Genomic DNA, 14,796 nt, shown 5'->3' with positions numbered 1-14,796 from the left:
AACTACAGAAATATTTGAGAAGCATTTGTTTATTTGTTAGTAGTCTGTCTGATCAGAATTTTTTGCGTATTCTTATCTGAACTTGAAATACATTCCGTATTGGGTTAAGAATTTCGAGAATGACCAACGTCATGACCAAGTTCGTACAACGATCCCCCATGGGAGGAAGAAGCGTGCGCGATAATTAACCCGATTCTCTTGGCGTAACTAAAGCGAAAGATAACCGCAAATGGATCATAAAGTTTTGACGATATCCGGCGACAATTTACAGCCCAGCCATTTTATTAGAGACGGTTTGAGATTTTGTTAAGAAAACCCGCTGCATCAGATTGCGATCATTGTGAAATTAGAATTTGACGGAGATGTGAACCATTTGTCGGAATATTTAAAATTCGCTGAAATACGGTGAAATTCTAATAGAAGTTTATTTTGTCGCGTCAAGAGAACGTGCGGGAGAAAAAGTTAGAACCACAATGGATTTTGATCGGGTCCTTGAAAAATGTGGCAATTTTGGTCCATACCAATGGGTGGTCCTGTTGCTGTTTGGTTATACGAATGTCTTGTCTTCGATGCATTATTTCTCACAGACATTGATAAGTTTCACCCCGGAACATTGGTGTTATCATCCTGAATTAGGGAATAAGACATTTGACGAAATCCATAATATTTATGAGGATGTTTCGAGTCCTCACTGCACATTATTGGAAAGTGTGGATGCTAATGGTACTGCAGTGGCCGCACAGGGTTTATTGTGTCGCCAGTGGATTTTCAAGGATGAAGTTGGATATGAGAGCATAACAATGGAGGTGAGTTACAAAAGATGAGGACTCAATGGAATCTTCAAAAAATCCAGTGAATTATCGGGAAAATTCGGCCTGGCTGAATTAGGATTTCTTTAGGAAATCTTCAATTCTGCCTGGCTGAATTAGGATTTCTATAGGAAATCTTCAATTCAGCCTGGCTGAATTAGGATTTCTAGAGGAAATCTTCAATTCAGGCTGGCTGAATTAGGATTTCTATAGGAAATCTTCACTTCAGGCTGGCTGAATTAGGATTTCTATAGGAAATTTTCAATTCTGCCTGGCTGAATTAGGATTTCTAGAGGAAATCTTCAATTCTGCCTGGCTGAATTAGGATTTCTATAGGAAATCTTCAATTCTGCCTGGCTGAATTAGGAATTCTATAGGAAATCTTCAATTCTGCCTGGCTGAATTAGGATTTCTATAGGAAATCTTCTATTCAGCCTGGCTGAATTAGGATTTCTTTAGGAAATCTTCAATTCTGCCAGGCTGAATTAGGATTTCTAAAGGAAATCTTCAATTCTGCCTGGCTGAATTAGGATTTCTATAGGAAATCTTCAATTCTGCCTTGCTGAATTAGGAATTCTATAGGAAATCTTTAATTCAGCCTGGCTGAATTAGGATTTCTATAGGAAATCTTCTATTCAGCCTGGCTGAATTAGGATTTCTTTAGGAAATCTTCAATTCTGCCGGGCTGAATTAGGATTTCTAGAGGAAATCTTCAATTCAGGCTGGCTGAATTAGGATTTCGATAGGAAATCTTCAATTCAGCCTGGCTGAGTTAGGATTTCTATAGAAAATCTTCAATTCAGCCTTTCTGAATTAGGATATCTATAGGAAATCTTTAATACAGCCTGACAGAATTAAGATTTCTATAGGAAATTTTCAATTCAGCCTGGATTCGGATTTATATAGGAAATCCTCAATTCAGCCTGACTAAATTATTATTTATATAGGAAATCCTCAATTCAGCATTTCTAAAGGAAATCTTCATTTCAGCTTGCGTCATTAAATTCAGTTTCATTTCTGAAATCCACATACAACAAACTGTCATTTTAAAATTATTTTCTCAAACATTAAATGATTTTTGTTTTGCCTTAAAGTATGCTACAGTTTTAAAACTCAATATTGATGATGCCTCCTTTATGGTTCTCTTCAAAGCTAGGGTGGGTTTGTGACCAGGCTTTTAATAATGCCGTTGGACAATCATTCTACTACATTGGCGCTGTTGTCGGTACCATAACTTTTGGCTTTCTAGCAGATAAAATTGGTCGTCTGCCAGCTATAATTCTGAGTACTTTATCTGGTGGCATTGGTGATTTTCTGACGTCGTTTGTGCACACCGTACCCATGTTTTCGTTGTGTCGTTTTATATCCGGTTTATCGACAGATACATTTTATGTTCTCATGTATATATTGGGTAAGTCATAAATAATATTTTCTTATTAGTCTGAATCTTGTGTAACCAAATCTGTAATTTACTTATTAGCTTTCGAATACCTGAATCCAAAGAAACGTACCTTTGGCCTGAATATTATTCCAGCTGTCTTCTATTGTGCTGGCCTAATGTTCTCACCCTGGTGTGCAATGTGGGTGCATACATGGCGTAAATATCTGCTGGTAGCATCGACCCCTGTACTTCTGGTATTTATCTATCCCCTGTTCACCTGTGAAAGCGCCAATTGGTTATTGACCCGCCAAAAATATGATAGTGCTGTGAAATGCCTCAAACGAGTAGCAAAATTTAATGGTCGTGAGGTTGAGGATAGCGTTTTCGAAGAGTTTATCGAATACTATAAGCAAAAAATTAAGCTAGAGGAAGAGAAACTGACCAACAACGACACCTTTTGGGGAATGTTCAAAACACCGCGGCTAAGGAAATTCACAATTATTTTGTTAATAAAGAGGTATGTCACTTACTCAAGGGTCTGCAGCTTCTAGAGCTTCAACTTTCGCCAATTCAGCCATGCTGAATTATGATTTCAATAAGAAATCTTCAATTCAGCCTGGCTCTATAGGAAATCTTCAATTCAGCCTGGCTGAATTATGATTTCTATAGGAAATCTTCAATTCAGCCTGGCTGAATTATGATTTCTATAGGAAATCTTCAATTCAGCCTGGCTGAATTATGATTTCTATAGGAAATCTTCAATTCAGCCTGGCTGAATTAGGATTTCTATAGGAAATCTTCAATTCGGCCTGGCTGAATTAGGATTTCTATAGGAAATCTTCAATTCAGCCTGGCTGAATTAGGATTTCTATAGGAAATCTTCAATTCAGCCTGGCTGAATTAGGATTTCTATAGGAAATCTTCAATTCAGCCTGGCTGAATTAGGATTTCTATAGGAAATCTTCAATTCAGCCTGGCTGAATTATGATTTCTATAGGAAATCTTCAATTCAGCCTGGCTGAATTATGATTTCTATATGAAATCTTCAATTCAGCCTGGCTGAATTATGATTTCTATAGGAAATCTTTAATTCAGCCTGGCTGAATTATGATTTCTATAGGAAATCTTCAATTCAGCCTGGCTGAATTATGATTTCTATAGGAAATCTTCAATTCAGCCTGGCTGAATTATGATTTCTATAGGAAATCTTCAATTCAGCCTGGCTGAATTATGATTTCTATAGGAAATCTTCAATTCAGCCTGGCTGAATTATGATTTCTATAGGAAATCTTCAATTCAGCCTGGCTGAATTATGATTTCTATAGGAAATCTTCAATTCAGCCTGGCTGAATTATGATTTCTATAGGAAATCTTCAATTCAGCCCCATTAGCATTATCGCTCGTACTTAAAATTTTAAATCCCGAAAATAATTCATTATTCATTTTTCTTCTCCCCTTTCAGCGTCATCATTACCATGTCATTTGATATTATCTCCCGTAACATGGAAGGTTTGGGTTCGGAACCTTTGCACCTCTTCTCGTATACGTCAGTATGTTATATCCCAGCTGGTCTGACCATCATAGCTTTTCAAAATGTCATCGGCCGTAAGGGTATGGCCAGTATATCGTTGCTATTGGGTGGTATTATAACAGCAATTACTGGTTTCTTGGTGGCCTATATGGATCCGAAAGCTAATGCCACATTGTTGGCAATTATGGTTGGATTGGGACGTTATGGTGCCGTGGTGGCTTATGATGCTGAGGCACAATATTGCACAGAGATAATACCGACAAGTGTTCGTGGACGTGGTGTGGCTAATATCCACGTAATTGGTTATGCTTGCAGTTTCCTTAATGCTTATGTTCTGTATTTGGCCAATTATTATCGTCCTCTGCCATCGATTTTCATTAGTATTATTATGTTGGCCGGGTCGATATTGTGCCTCTTTTTACCGGAAACATTGAATAAGTAAGAATTTGAAGAATTACTAATTCGGATTTGATTTTTTTTATTAATTTTGTATTTTTTTCAGAAAACTGCCAGACACTCTCAGTGATGGTGAGGTCTTTGGCATCGGTGAAAAATGGTATTTCTTCCCATGCTGTGGCAGTAGAGGCCAGGGCAAGGAAGACACTGACGACAATCAAAATACTCAACGGAAATTAAGTACAAGCTCTTAGAAATGTGTTTGGTTTTTTTAATTGTAAATATAGTGTAGGGAAATTATTAATAAATAATAAAATGGAAATAGTTTAATTAAATTATAAATAAGGTGTATTTTTTCTAAAGAGGAAAATGGAATGGAAAATTAAAGACTATTGAAAACCGAATATGTGATACCCTTCACCACCTATGAAAACTTATGATAAATTTAATTTCATTCGTGCAGATTTAGAGTCGTCTGCGTAGCATGGGACAAATTAATGGAAAACGATTTATAGCAAAATTGATCCACGCACCATACACCCGTTCAAATACATACGGAAGCTATGGCTGCATCTGCACCAATTTCAACAAAACGAAATAACGTCATTCAAATCTCAATTTGATACGTTGTGCAAAATTTCGTGTTAATGGGACAAACATTAGGAGTTTCGTATGTAAAATCGGACGAATGTATATGTGAGAGCTATATCGAAATCTGAACCGATTTTTCAGAAACTTACAACACACTATTCTAGACTCAATTCAGTACTTTATGCCAAATTTCGTGCATATCGGAGGATATATAGGGACTTTGGTGCACCATTTACGTAAAATCGGAAGAAAATATATATGGGAGCTATATCTAAATCTGAACCGATTTTCACGAAACTTAACACACATTACTCTAGACTTCATTCAGTACGCTATGCCAAATTTCGTGCAAATCGAAAGTTATAAAGGGACTTTTGTGCACCATTAACATGTGCCAAATTTCGTGTATATCGGAGGATATATAGGGACGTTGGTGCACCATGTACATTAAATCGGACGAAAATATATATGGGAGCTATATCTAAATCTGAAACGATTTTTACGAAATTTAACACACATTGTTATACACTTTCTTTAGTACGATCTGCCAAATTTCGTGCAAATCGAAAGATATATAGGGACGTTGGTGCACCATGTACATAAAATCGGACAAAAATATATATGGGAGCTATATCTAAATCTGAACCGATTTTTACGAAATTTAACACACATTGTTATAGACTTTCTTTAGTACGATATGCCAAATTTCGTGCAAATCGAAAGATATATAGGGACTTTGGTGCACCATGTACATTAAATCGGACGAAAATATATATGGGAGCTATATCTAAATCTGAACCGATTTTAACGAAACTTAGAACACGTCATTCTAGACTTAATTGCCAAATCGACATAATGCCAAAATTCGTGCAAATCTAATGATTTTCAGGGACTTTGGTGCACCATTTACCTAAAATCGGACGAAACTATATATGGGAGCTATATCTAAATCTAAACAAATTTTCTCCAATTTCAATAGGGTCCTTGGGCCAAACCAATGGGCTGTGCCAAATTTCTTCCAATTCGGATAATAAATGCGACCTGTACTTTGCTCACAAAAATACATGGACAGACGGACATGCATAAATCGACTCAGAATGTGATTCTATGCATATTCTCAAAAGGAACCATGGGTCTATCTCGATTCCTTTTGCCTGTTACAAACATATGCATAAAGACATAATACCCTGTGCCAGAGTGTGGCGAAGGGTATAAAAAGAAAATTACGCGGGAGACTTCAAAAAATATTCTTTTAAAAATCCATGCCTCAAGTAGACTTCAAAAAATATTCATTCACGCCTCAGGTAGACTTCGAAAAATATTCCATCCACGCCTCAAGTAGACCTCAAAATATATTCCATCCACGCCTCAAGTAGACTTCAAAAAATATTCTTTGAAAAATCCACGCCGCAAGGAGACTTCAAAAAATATATTTTTGAAAAATCCGCGCCTCAAGGAGTCTTAAAAAAATCCACGCCTACGGAAGACTTTAAAAACTATTCTTTAAAAAATCCTCGCCTTATTGTAGAGAGCCTCGAAAAAATATTTTTTAAAAAATCCTCGCCTTATTGTAGAGAGCCTCGAAAAAATATTTTTTAAAAAATCCTCGCCTTATTGTAGAGAGCCTCGAAAAAATATTTTTTAAAAAATCCTCGCCTTATTGTAGAGAGCCTCGAAAAAATATTTTTTAAAAAATCCTCGCCTTATTGTAGAGAGCCTCGAAAAAATATTTTTTAAAAAATCCTCGCCTTATTGTAGAGAGCCTCGAAAAAATATTTTTTAAAAAATCCTCGCCTTATTGTAGAGAGCCTCGAATAAATATTCTTTAAAAAATCCTCGCCTTATTGTAGAGAGCCTCGAAAAAATATTTTTTAAAAAATCCTCGCCTTATTGTAGAGAGCCTCGAATAAATATTCTTTAAAAAATCCACGCCTTTGATGATAGCCTTGCAAAAATATTCTTTAAAAAATCCACGCCTTTGATGATAGCCTTGCAAAAATATTCTTTAAAAAATCCACGCCTTTGATGATAGCCTTGAAAAAATATTCTTTAAAAAATCCTCGCCTTATTGTAGAGAGCCTCGAAAAAATATTCTTTAAAAAATCCACGCCTTATTGTAGCCTTGAAAAAATATTCTTTAAAAAATCCACGCCTTATTGTAGCCTTGAAAAAATATTCTTTAAAAAATCCACGCCTTATTGTAGCCTTGAAACAATATTCTTTAAAAAATCCACGCCTTATTGTAACCTTGAAAAAATATTCTTTAAAAAATCCACGCCTTATTGTAGCCTTGAAAAAATATTCTTTAAAAAATCCACGCCTTATTGTAGCCTTGAAAAAATATTCTTTAAAAAATCCACGCCTTATTGTAGCCTTGAAAAAATATTCTTTAAAAAATCCACGCCTTATTGTAGCCTTGAAAAAATATTCTTTAAAAAATCCACGCCTTATTGTAGCCTTGAAAAAATATTCTTTAAAAAATCCACGCCTTATTGTAGCCTTGAAAAAATATTCTTTAAAAAATCCACGCCTTATTGTAGCCTTGAAAAAATATTCGTTTAAAAAATCCACGCCTTATTGTAGCCTTGAAAAAATATTCGTTTAAAAAATCCACGCCTTATTGTAGCCTTGAAAAAATATTCGTTTAAAAAATCCAAGCCTTATTGTAGCCTTGAAAAAATATTCGTTCAAAAAATCCACGCCTTATTGTAGCCTTGAAAAAATATTCGTTTAAAAAATCCACGCCTTATTGTAGCCTTGAAAAAATATTCGTTTAAAAAATCCACGCCTTATTGTAGCCTTGAAAAAATATTCGTTTAAAAAATCCAAGCCTTATTGTAGCCTTGAAAAAATATTCGTTCAAAAAATCCACGCCTTATTGTAGCCTTGAAAAAATATTCGTTTAAAAAATCCACGCCTTATTGTAGCCTTGAAAAAATATTCGTTTAAAAAATCCACGCCTTATTGTAGCCTTGAAAAAATATTCTTTAAAAAATCCACGCCTTATTGTAGCCTTGAAAAAATATTCTTTAAAAAATCCACGCCTTATTGTAGCCTTGAAAAAATATTCTTTAAAAAATCCACGCCTTATTGTAGCCTTGAAAAAATATTCGTTTAAAAAATCCACGCCTTATTGTAGCCTTGAAAAAATATTCGTTTAAAAAATCCAAGCCTTATTGTAGCCTTGAAAAAATATTCGTTCAAAAAATCCACGCCTTATTGTAGAGAGCCTTGAAAAAATATTCTTTAAAAAATCCACGCCTTATTGTAGAGAGCCTTGAAAAAATATTCTTTAAAAAATCCACGCCTTATTGTAGAGAGCCTTGAAAAAATATTCTTTAAAAAAATCCACGCCTTATTGTAGAGAGCCTCGAAAAAATATTCCTTAAAAAAATCCTCGCCTAATTGTAGAGAGCCTTGAAAAAATATTCTTTAAAAAATCCACGCCTTATTGTAGAGAGTCTTGAAAAAATATTCTTCAAAAAATCCACGCCTTATTGTAGCCTTGAAAAAATATTCTTTAAAAAATCCACGCCTTATTGTAGCCTTGAAAAAATATTCTTTAAAAAATCCACGCCTTTTTGTAGCCTTGAAAAAATATTCTTTAAAAAATCCACGCCTCAAGTAGACTTCAAAAAATATTCTTTGAAAAATCCACGCCTCAAGTTGACTTCAAAAAATATTCTTTGAAAAATCCACGTCTAAGGGAGACTTAAAAAATATCCTTTGAAAAATCCACGCCTCAAGTAGACTTCAAAAAATAATCTTTGAAAAATCCACGCCTCAAGTAGACTTCAAAAAGTATTCTTTGAAAAATCCACGCCTCAAGTAGACTTCAAAAAATATTCTTTGAAAAATCCACGCCTCAAGTAGACTTCAAAAAATATTCTTTGAAAAATCCACGCCTCATGTAGACTTCAAAAAATATTCTTTGAAAAATCCACGCCTCAAGTAGACTTCAAAAAATATTCTTTTAAAAATCCACTCCTCAAGTAGACTTCAAAAAATATTCTTTTAAAAATCCACGCCTTAAGTAGACTTCAAAAAATATTCTTTGAAAAATCCACGCCTAAGGGAGACTTAAAAAAATATTCTTTAAAAAATCCACGCCTAAGGGAGACTTCAAAAAATATTCTTTAAAAAATCCACGCCTAAGGGAGACTTCAAAAAATATTCTTTAAAAAATCCACGCCTAAGGGAGACTTCAAAAAATATTCTTTAAAAAATCCACGCCTAAGGGAGACTTCAAAAAATATTCTTAAAAAAATCCACGCCTTATTGTAGCCTTGAAAAAATATTCTTTAAAAAATCCACGCCTTATTGTAGCCTTGAAAAAATATTCTTTAAAAAATCCACACCTTTGAGAGAGCCTTGGAAAAATATTCTTTAAAAAAATCCATGCCTAATGGAGCATTGGAAAAATATCCTTCAAAAAATCCACGCCTTACAGAGCCTCGGAAAAATATTTTCTATTTTTCTAAAGATTGAAAAATATCTTCAATGAAAACAATATTTTTTTATATAATTATAATTTGTATATTTATTTTAAATAATAATATTTCTAAAAAAAATATATAATAATTATTTTAAAACAAAAGACAAGCAGGAAAAGAAAATACTTAAATATTCTTAGACATTCATCTAAAGTCTATATAAGATTTTTTTAAAGTAATAAAAAAATATTTTTGAATCATATTTACACTTAATCAAAAAAAAAATAACAACAAAAATATTTTGAAAAATTAGGTACAAAATATAATATAAATACTTACAACAGTGAAACGGGGATATAATAAAATCGATGGGTATAATATTTTTCAATTTTTTAGAATAAACATTTTCTATTTGTAAGTATATAACTTATATTTCATATTTATATAGTTATTCATTATATCCATGTTCCACTGTAGAATTAGCAACAAAATAATTTCCGAAAATTTAAATTTGTTTTTTTATGTTTTTAGTTGCCATTTTGAGTGTTATAAGTCCCTAAACAAGGTTTAGACCTAAGTCTTTAAAAAAATATTAATTATTTTTTTATTATTTATATAAATTATATATTATGCTATACTATATGTATGTATGTTTGTGTGTTTTTGTGTTTAATTGGAATTCTAAGACTAATATTAAGTAGAAAAAATTGTGTGTGTGTTTTTTTTAATAATTTTAAATTTTAAGTAATTGTTTCCGAATATTTATAGTAAAGGCATACTTTTTTTTCATAGTCCTTAACCCTAACAGGAGACTAATACTAATTTGAATATTTTCATTACTTTTAGTTATAAAAAATACTTATTTGCAAAAAATCTTATAAAAATTTAGACGAGTGAGAAATGATTTAGACGAAAATGGAAGTTGGATTTTTTAATGGGGATTGGTGGTGATATCTTAAATTTCTATCTCTATGTACAGCTGTTGCTATTGTCGTCAATTAAATCTTGGCGCAGAGGATGGACATTACCATTACCATGTTCCAGGCCGGCTGTAAGGGACTCCTTACGTTTACTATAGGGTTCCATTTCGGACTCAGAATCTTCTTCCGTTTTGTTTTTCGATAAGCAAGGGAAATCGAACATGCTTTCGCCTTTGCCGAATTCCTCACCTTCCTCCAGGGTTTTGGGGAGGGTCCTATAGAACAAAAAAAAAAATAAAGAATAATTAATAAAATTTCAATTTCAAAATCGCCGATTAAAAAACTTACTTATTCAACGTCTCTGGCAACATGAGGCACACCAGTGATCCGGAAAAGAACAACACACCCAAAATCATCGATGGTGCCGCCTTAAAGAATGTACCCAACCATAAAATGTAAGGTGCCAAAAAGGAGGCCGCAAAACCGGCCACATGTACCGCAGCCACACCCTGACCTCGAACACATGTTGGTATCAACTCTGTGGCATATTGTGAACCCGATTCATAGGAGATGGCCACACCAAAACGTGCAGCTATTGTCAGACATGCCAATAATATGGCATTATGATTTTGTTTTTGATACGCTATAGCTATACCAGCAGCTACAGTAAAGAAACCACCTACAAGTAAGGAACCGGATGCCATACCCTTACGGCCAATACGATCTTGTAGCAGAACCAACATTAAACTGGAGGGTAGCACCACTAAAGCACTTAGGGAGAACATGATGAAGGGTGATATGCCCATACCCTCAACGTTGCGGGAGACAACATCATAGCACAGCGTGATGACCATTCTGGAAGGGGAGAAGAGAAAAATTATTTAAAAGTTAGGAAATAAATCTTCTGCAATTTAGAATCGAATTTTTTCTATTGAAAAAAAGTCCTCAGAAGCTGTGGACCAAATTTTTTTCTATAGAAAAAAAGTCCTCAGAAGCTGAGGACCAAATTTGTGTCTATATAAAAAAGTCTCTCAGAAGCTGAGGACCAAATTTTTTTCTATAGGAAAAAAGTCTTCAGTAGCAGAGGACCACATTTTTTTCTATAGAAAAAAAGTCCTCAGAAGCTGAGGACCAAATTTTTTTTCTATAGAAAAAAAGTCCTCAGAAGCTGAGGACCAAATTTTTTTCTATAGAAAAAAAGTCCTCAGAAGCTGAGGACCAAATTTTTTTCTGTAGAAAAAAAGTCCTCAGAAGCTGAGGACCAAATTTTTTTCTATAGAAAAAAAGTCCTCAGAAGCTGAGGACCATATTTTTTTCTATAGAAAAAAGTCCTCAGAAGCTGAGGACCAAATTTTTTCTATAGAAAAAAGTCCTCAGAAGCTGAGGACCAAATTTTTTTCTATAGAAAAAAGTCCTCAGAAGCTGAGGACCAAATTTTTTTCTATAGGAAAAAAGTCTTCAGTAGCAGAGGACAAAATTTTTTTCTATAGAAAAAAAGTTCTCAGAAGCTGAGGACCAAATTTTTTTCTTTAGAAAAGAAGTCCTCATAAGCTGAGGTCCGAATTTTTTCTATAGAAAAGAAATCCTAATAAGCTGAGGACCAAATGTTTTTCTATAGAAAAAAAGCCTCAGAAGCTGAGGACCAAATTTTTTTCTATAGAAAAAAAGTCCTCAGAAGCTGAGGACCAAATTTTTTTCTATAGAAAAAAAGTCCTCAGACGCTGAGGACCAAATTTTTTTCTATAGAAAAAAAGTCCTCAGAAGCTGAGGACCAAATTTTTTTCTATAGAAAAAAAGTCCTCAGAAGCTGAGGACCAAATTTTTTTCTATAGAAAAAAAGTCCTCAGAAGCTGAGGACCAACCTTTTTTTCTATAGAAAAAAAGTCCTAAGAAGATGAGGACCAAATTTTTTTCTATAGAAAAAAAGTCCTCAGAAGCTGAGGACCAAATTTTTTTCTATAGAAAAAAAGTCCTCAGAAGCTGAGGACCAAATTTTTTTCTATAGAAAAAAAGTCCTCAGAAGCTGAGGACCAAATTTTTTTCTATAGAAAAAAAGTCCTCAGAAGCTGAGGACCAAATTTTTTTCTATAGAAAAAAAGTCCTCAGAAGCTGAGGACCAAATTTTTTTCTATAGAAAAAAAGTCCTCAGAAGCTGAGGACCAAATTTTTTTCTATAGAAAAAAAGTCCTCAGAAGCTGAGGACCAAATTTTTTTCTATAGAAAAAAAGTCCTCAGAAGCTGAGGACCAAATTTTTTTCTATAGAAAAAAAGTCCTCAGAAGCTGAGGACAATTTTTTTTTCTATAGAAAAAACGGCCTCTGTATCATAGCATTTTTTTCTATAGAAAAAAGCGGTCCTTAGCCTTTCAGAATTTTTTTCTTGGTCCAAAGCCTTTGACAATTTTTTTTATAGAAAAAAATTGTTCTGAGCTTCGGTGCACTTTTTCCTATAGGAAAAAAATCTGTTCTCTGATTTTTTTACTTACGATTTAAAGAACAGGATCAACGTATGCTTCCTCATCCTCGGCGTGCGGAACATATCAATCAAATTTGAATGTTTCTGATCATCACCACCCTGTTTCTGATGCTGTTTTTCACAGTATTTACGGAATTCTTCAAATTCGGTAACACTAACTTTACGACCATTAAAGCGGGCAACACGTTTCAGTCTTTTGATGGCACCATCAACATCATTGCGGGTCACCAGCCATTGGGCACTTTCCTGAACTATAAAATAATAGAAGGCAATCGATAGGATGGGTATAGAAGTACTGGCCAAGTAGTATTGCCAATGACCGGCCAAGACAGCCAACCAGGGTGTGAATACCAAGCCCAGGGTATAGAAAATTCCCACGGCTATGTTAAGGCCAAATGTGCGCATCGATGGGCGTAGGTATTCTAAAACTGTAAAGGGGAAGAAATTTAAAAATCAATTTCGTTTCCCGAAATAAAATTTTATTGGACTTACCTATAATATACATGAGATAGAAGTTGGTATCAGCCGCAAGGCCAGAGATAAATCGGCACAGGGTAAATGTGGTAACACTGGTGGTGAATATGGTGGAGAAGTCCCCAATAAACCCGGAGAGATTGGACAAAATCAAGGCTGGCAGGCGACCAATTTTATCCGACAACAAACCATAGAACAAGGTGCCCACCACGGACCCTATGAAGAACAAAGATTGGCCAATGCGGGCCTTGTACGAGGACTCACAGACCCAGTTTAACTAAAAGACAGAAAGAGAGGAAGAAAAAAATAATAAAAAATCTAAAATTTCAAATTTCCAAAACTCACCTCTGTATTCATACTTCGATATCCGAAATCATATTTATATATCCATCGATCACATCGCTCCGTGCTCGCCGTGGCATTCATACCATCAATATCAGCCAACTTCGTGCATGAGGGATTGGGGAATTTGGAATAAATCGCCGCTATCTCGTCGTAGGTTTTATTCTCCAATTTCTCATGATAGCACCAATGGTCCGGTACAAAACTTATCACAGTCTGGGTAAAATAATGCATTGATACAATGACATTGACGACTCCAAAAAGAGTCAGGATAAGGAGCTGATAGCGATTGAAATCGCCACATTTAGCCAAGATTTGATCGAAATCCATGGTGATGGGAGGATGTGTGTGTGGAATTTATCTGATGGCGATGGATGGAGTCAAGACACTTTGTAGAGGTTTTTTTGTAGAAATTTAGCCAGTTTTTTGTAGTTGTCTGGTAATTGTTTTAAGGTTGTCGAGGAGCTATTGAATTTTGGATCCAATGGGATTTATCACAATTTGTTATTTATGTAGAACTTGTAATCAGTTCATGTGGTCATCAAACGATTTCCCTAATTGAAGCCATTGTTGTTTTTGGATATTTGGTGCTTAGATTCTGGAAAGAAAATACAAATGAAATTTTAATTAACTGAATTTTTAAATTAAAAAAAAAAATGTCAAAAAGAAAATCCCCGGAAGGACCAAATTTATTCTATAGAAGAAATTCTGAAAAATAAAATATTTCTGTATAGGAAAATTATTTAGGGTCTAAATATGAAATTTTTTCTATACAAAAAATTCAGATGCGAAGGATAAAAAACTGAAATTCCTCAGAAGGGCTCTGAGGCAAATTTTTTCAATAAAAAATAATCCCGAGATATTAAGGTCGAAATAAACTGTGAAATCCAATTATTCCTATAGAATGAGTATCCTCAAAAGGCGAGGATCGCAATTTTTCAAAAAAAAAACCTCTTAAGCTGAGGATCAATTTTTTCTATAGAATTTTTTTTAGACTTTTTTCTGTCTGTCCATGTTCGTGGTGTCCACATCGTGTGCTTCACTCGTCCTGTGGATGTAGTGTAGGCTGTCCGTGAGGGCAGTTTTGTTCATTGTTTGTGTTGTGATGTCCGACGCCGCGGTCCGTTGGGGCCCTTGGTGCAGTCCGTGAGGACAGCATGTTAATTGTTTGTGTTTTGTGTATTTGTCACTGCTTGTGGCCAGGTTTTTCCTTGCCACCTGCGGTTATCGTGCATATTTTGTTTTGGGATATCAGCACGGACGTGCGTCAAACTGGAAGAGGCTTCGTTCTCGAGCCTGAGCGGAGGTTTTCCGTACCGCGGGTGTCAGGTGCCCCTGGATCTGTAGATCCAGCCTGACAGTTGGTGTGGCCCCCTGGGGAGCATCGCGGGGGTTGTGGTTTCGACCCTCACCAAGGGGGAGAGTGTGCCTTCTGCATGCTCTC

The 14,796-nt window shown here is 34.8% G+C and overlaps 2 protein-coding genes across 2 annotated transcripts; one reads left to right on the top strand and one right to left on the bottom strand.

Moving 5' to 3' along the window:
* The first annotated feature begins 473 nt into the window (after nt 1-473).
* On the top strand, nt 474-4,371 carry LOC133322448 (organic cation transporter-like protein). The gene is made up of 5 exons (XM_061531444.1): nt 474-806; nt 1,962-2,220; nt 2,290-2,707; nt 3,653-4,159; nt 4,224-4,371. The coding sequence occupies exons 1-5, from the start codon at nt 474-476 to the stop codon at nt 4,369-4,371; spliced, it is 1,665 nt and encodes a 554-aa protein (XP_061387428.1).
* Nucleotides 4,372-10,110: 5,739 nt separating this feature from the next.
* Nucleotides 10,111-13,701, bottom strand: LOC133322447 (organic cation transporter protein-like). The gene is made up of 5 exons (XM_061531443.1): nt 13,356-13,701; nt 13,029-13,287; nt 12,547-12,964; nt 10,410-10,916; nt 10,111-10,336 (listed from the first exon to the last, which is right to left on the bottom strand). The coding sequence occupies exons 1-5, from the start codon at nt 13,680-13,682 to the stop codon at nt 10,111-10,113; spliced, it is 1,737 nt and encodes a 578-aa protein (XP_061387427.1). The 5' UTR covers nt 13,683-13,701.
* Nucleotides 13,702-14,796: the final 1,095 nt, after the last annotated feature.

This window comes from Musca vetustissima, unplaced genomic scaffold (assembly GCF_032173495.1).
Source record: "Musca vetustissima isolate MV318-11 ecotype Yass unplaced genomic scaffold, APGP_CSIRO_Mvet_v1 utg169781, whole genome shotgun sequence".
NCBI classification, from domain to species: Eukaryota; Metazoa; Arthropoda; class Insecta; order Diptera; family Muscidae; genus Musca; species Musca vetustissima.
This window is presented reverse-complemented; position numbering and strand designations above follow the sequence as displayed.

Excerpts from the sequence above, each read along its gene's own strand:
- LOC133322447 (XM_061531443.1), bottom strand. The coding sequence starts at position 13,682 with ATGGATTTCGATCAAATCTTGGCTAAATGTGGCGATTTCAATCGCTAT. Across the intron at positions 12,965-13,028 it reads CTATCTCATGTATATTATAG|TTTTAGAATACCTACGCCCA; the intron begins GTAAGTCCAATA and ends TCCCCTTTACAG. Across the intron at positions 10,337-10,409 it reads TTGCCAGAGACGTTGAATAA|GACCCTCCCCAAAACCCTGG; the intron begins GTAAGTTTTTTA and ends TTTGTTCTATAG.
- LOC133322448 (XM_061531444.1), top strand. The coding sequence starts at position 474 with ATGGATTTTGATCGGGTCCTTGAAAAATGTGGCAATTTTGGTCCATAC. Across the intron at positions 807-1,961 it reads ATGAGAGCATAACAATGGAG|CTAGGGTGGGTTTGTGACCA; the intron begins GTGAGTTACAAA and ends TTCTCTTCAAAG. Across the intron at positions 2,221-2,289 it reads TGTTCTCATGTATATATTGG|CTTTCGAATACCTGAATCCA; the intron begins GTAAGTCATAAA and ends TTTACTTATTAG.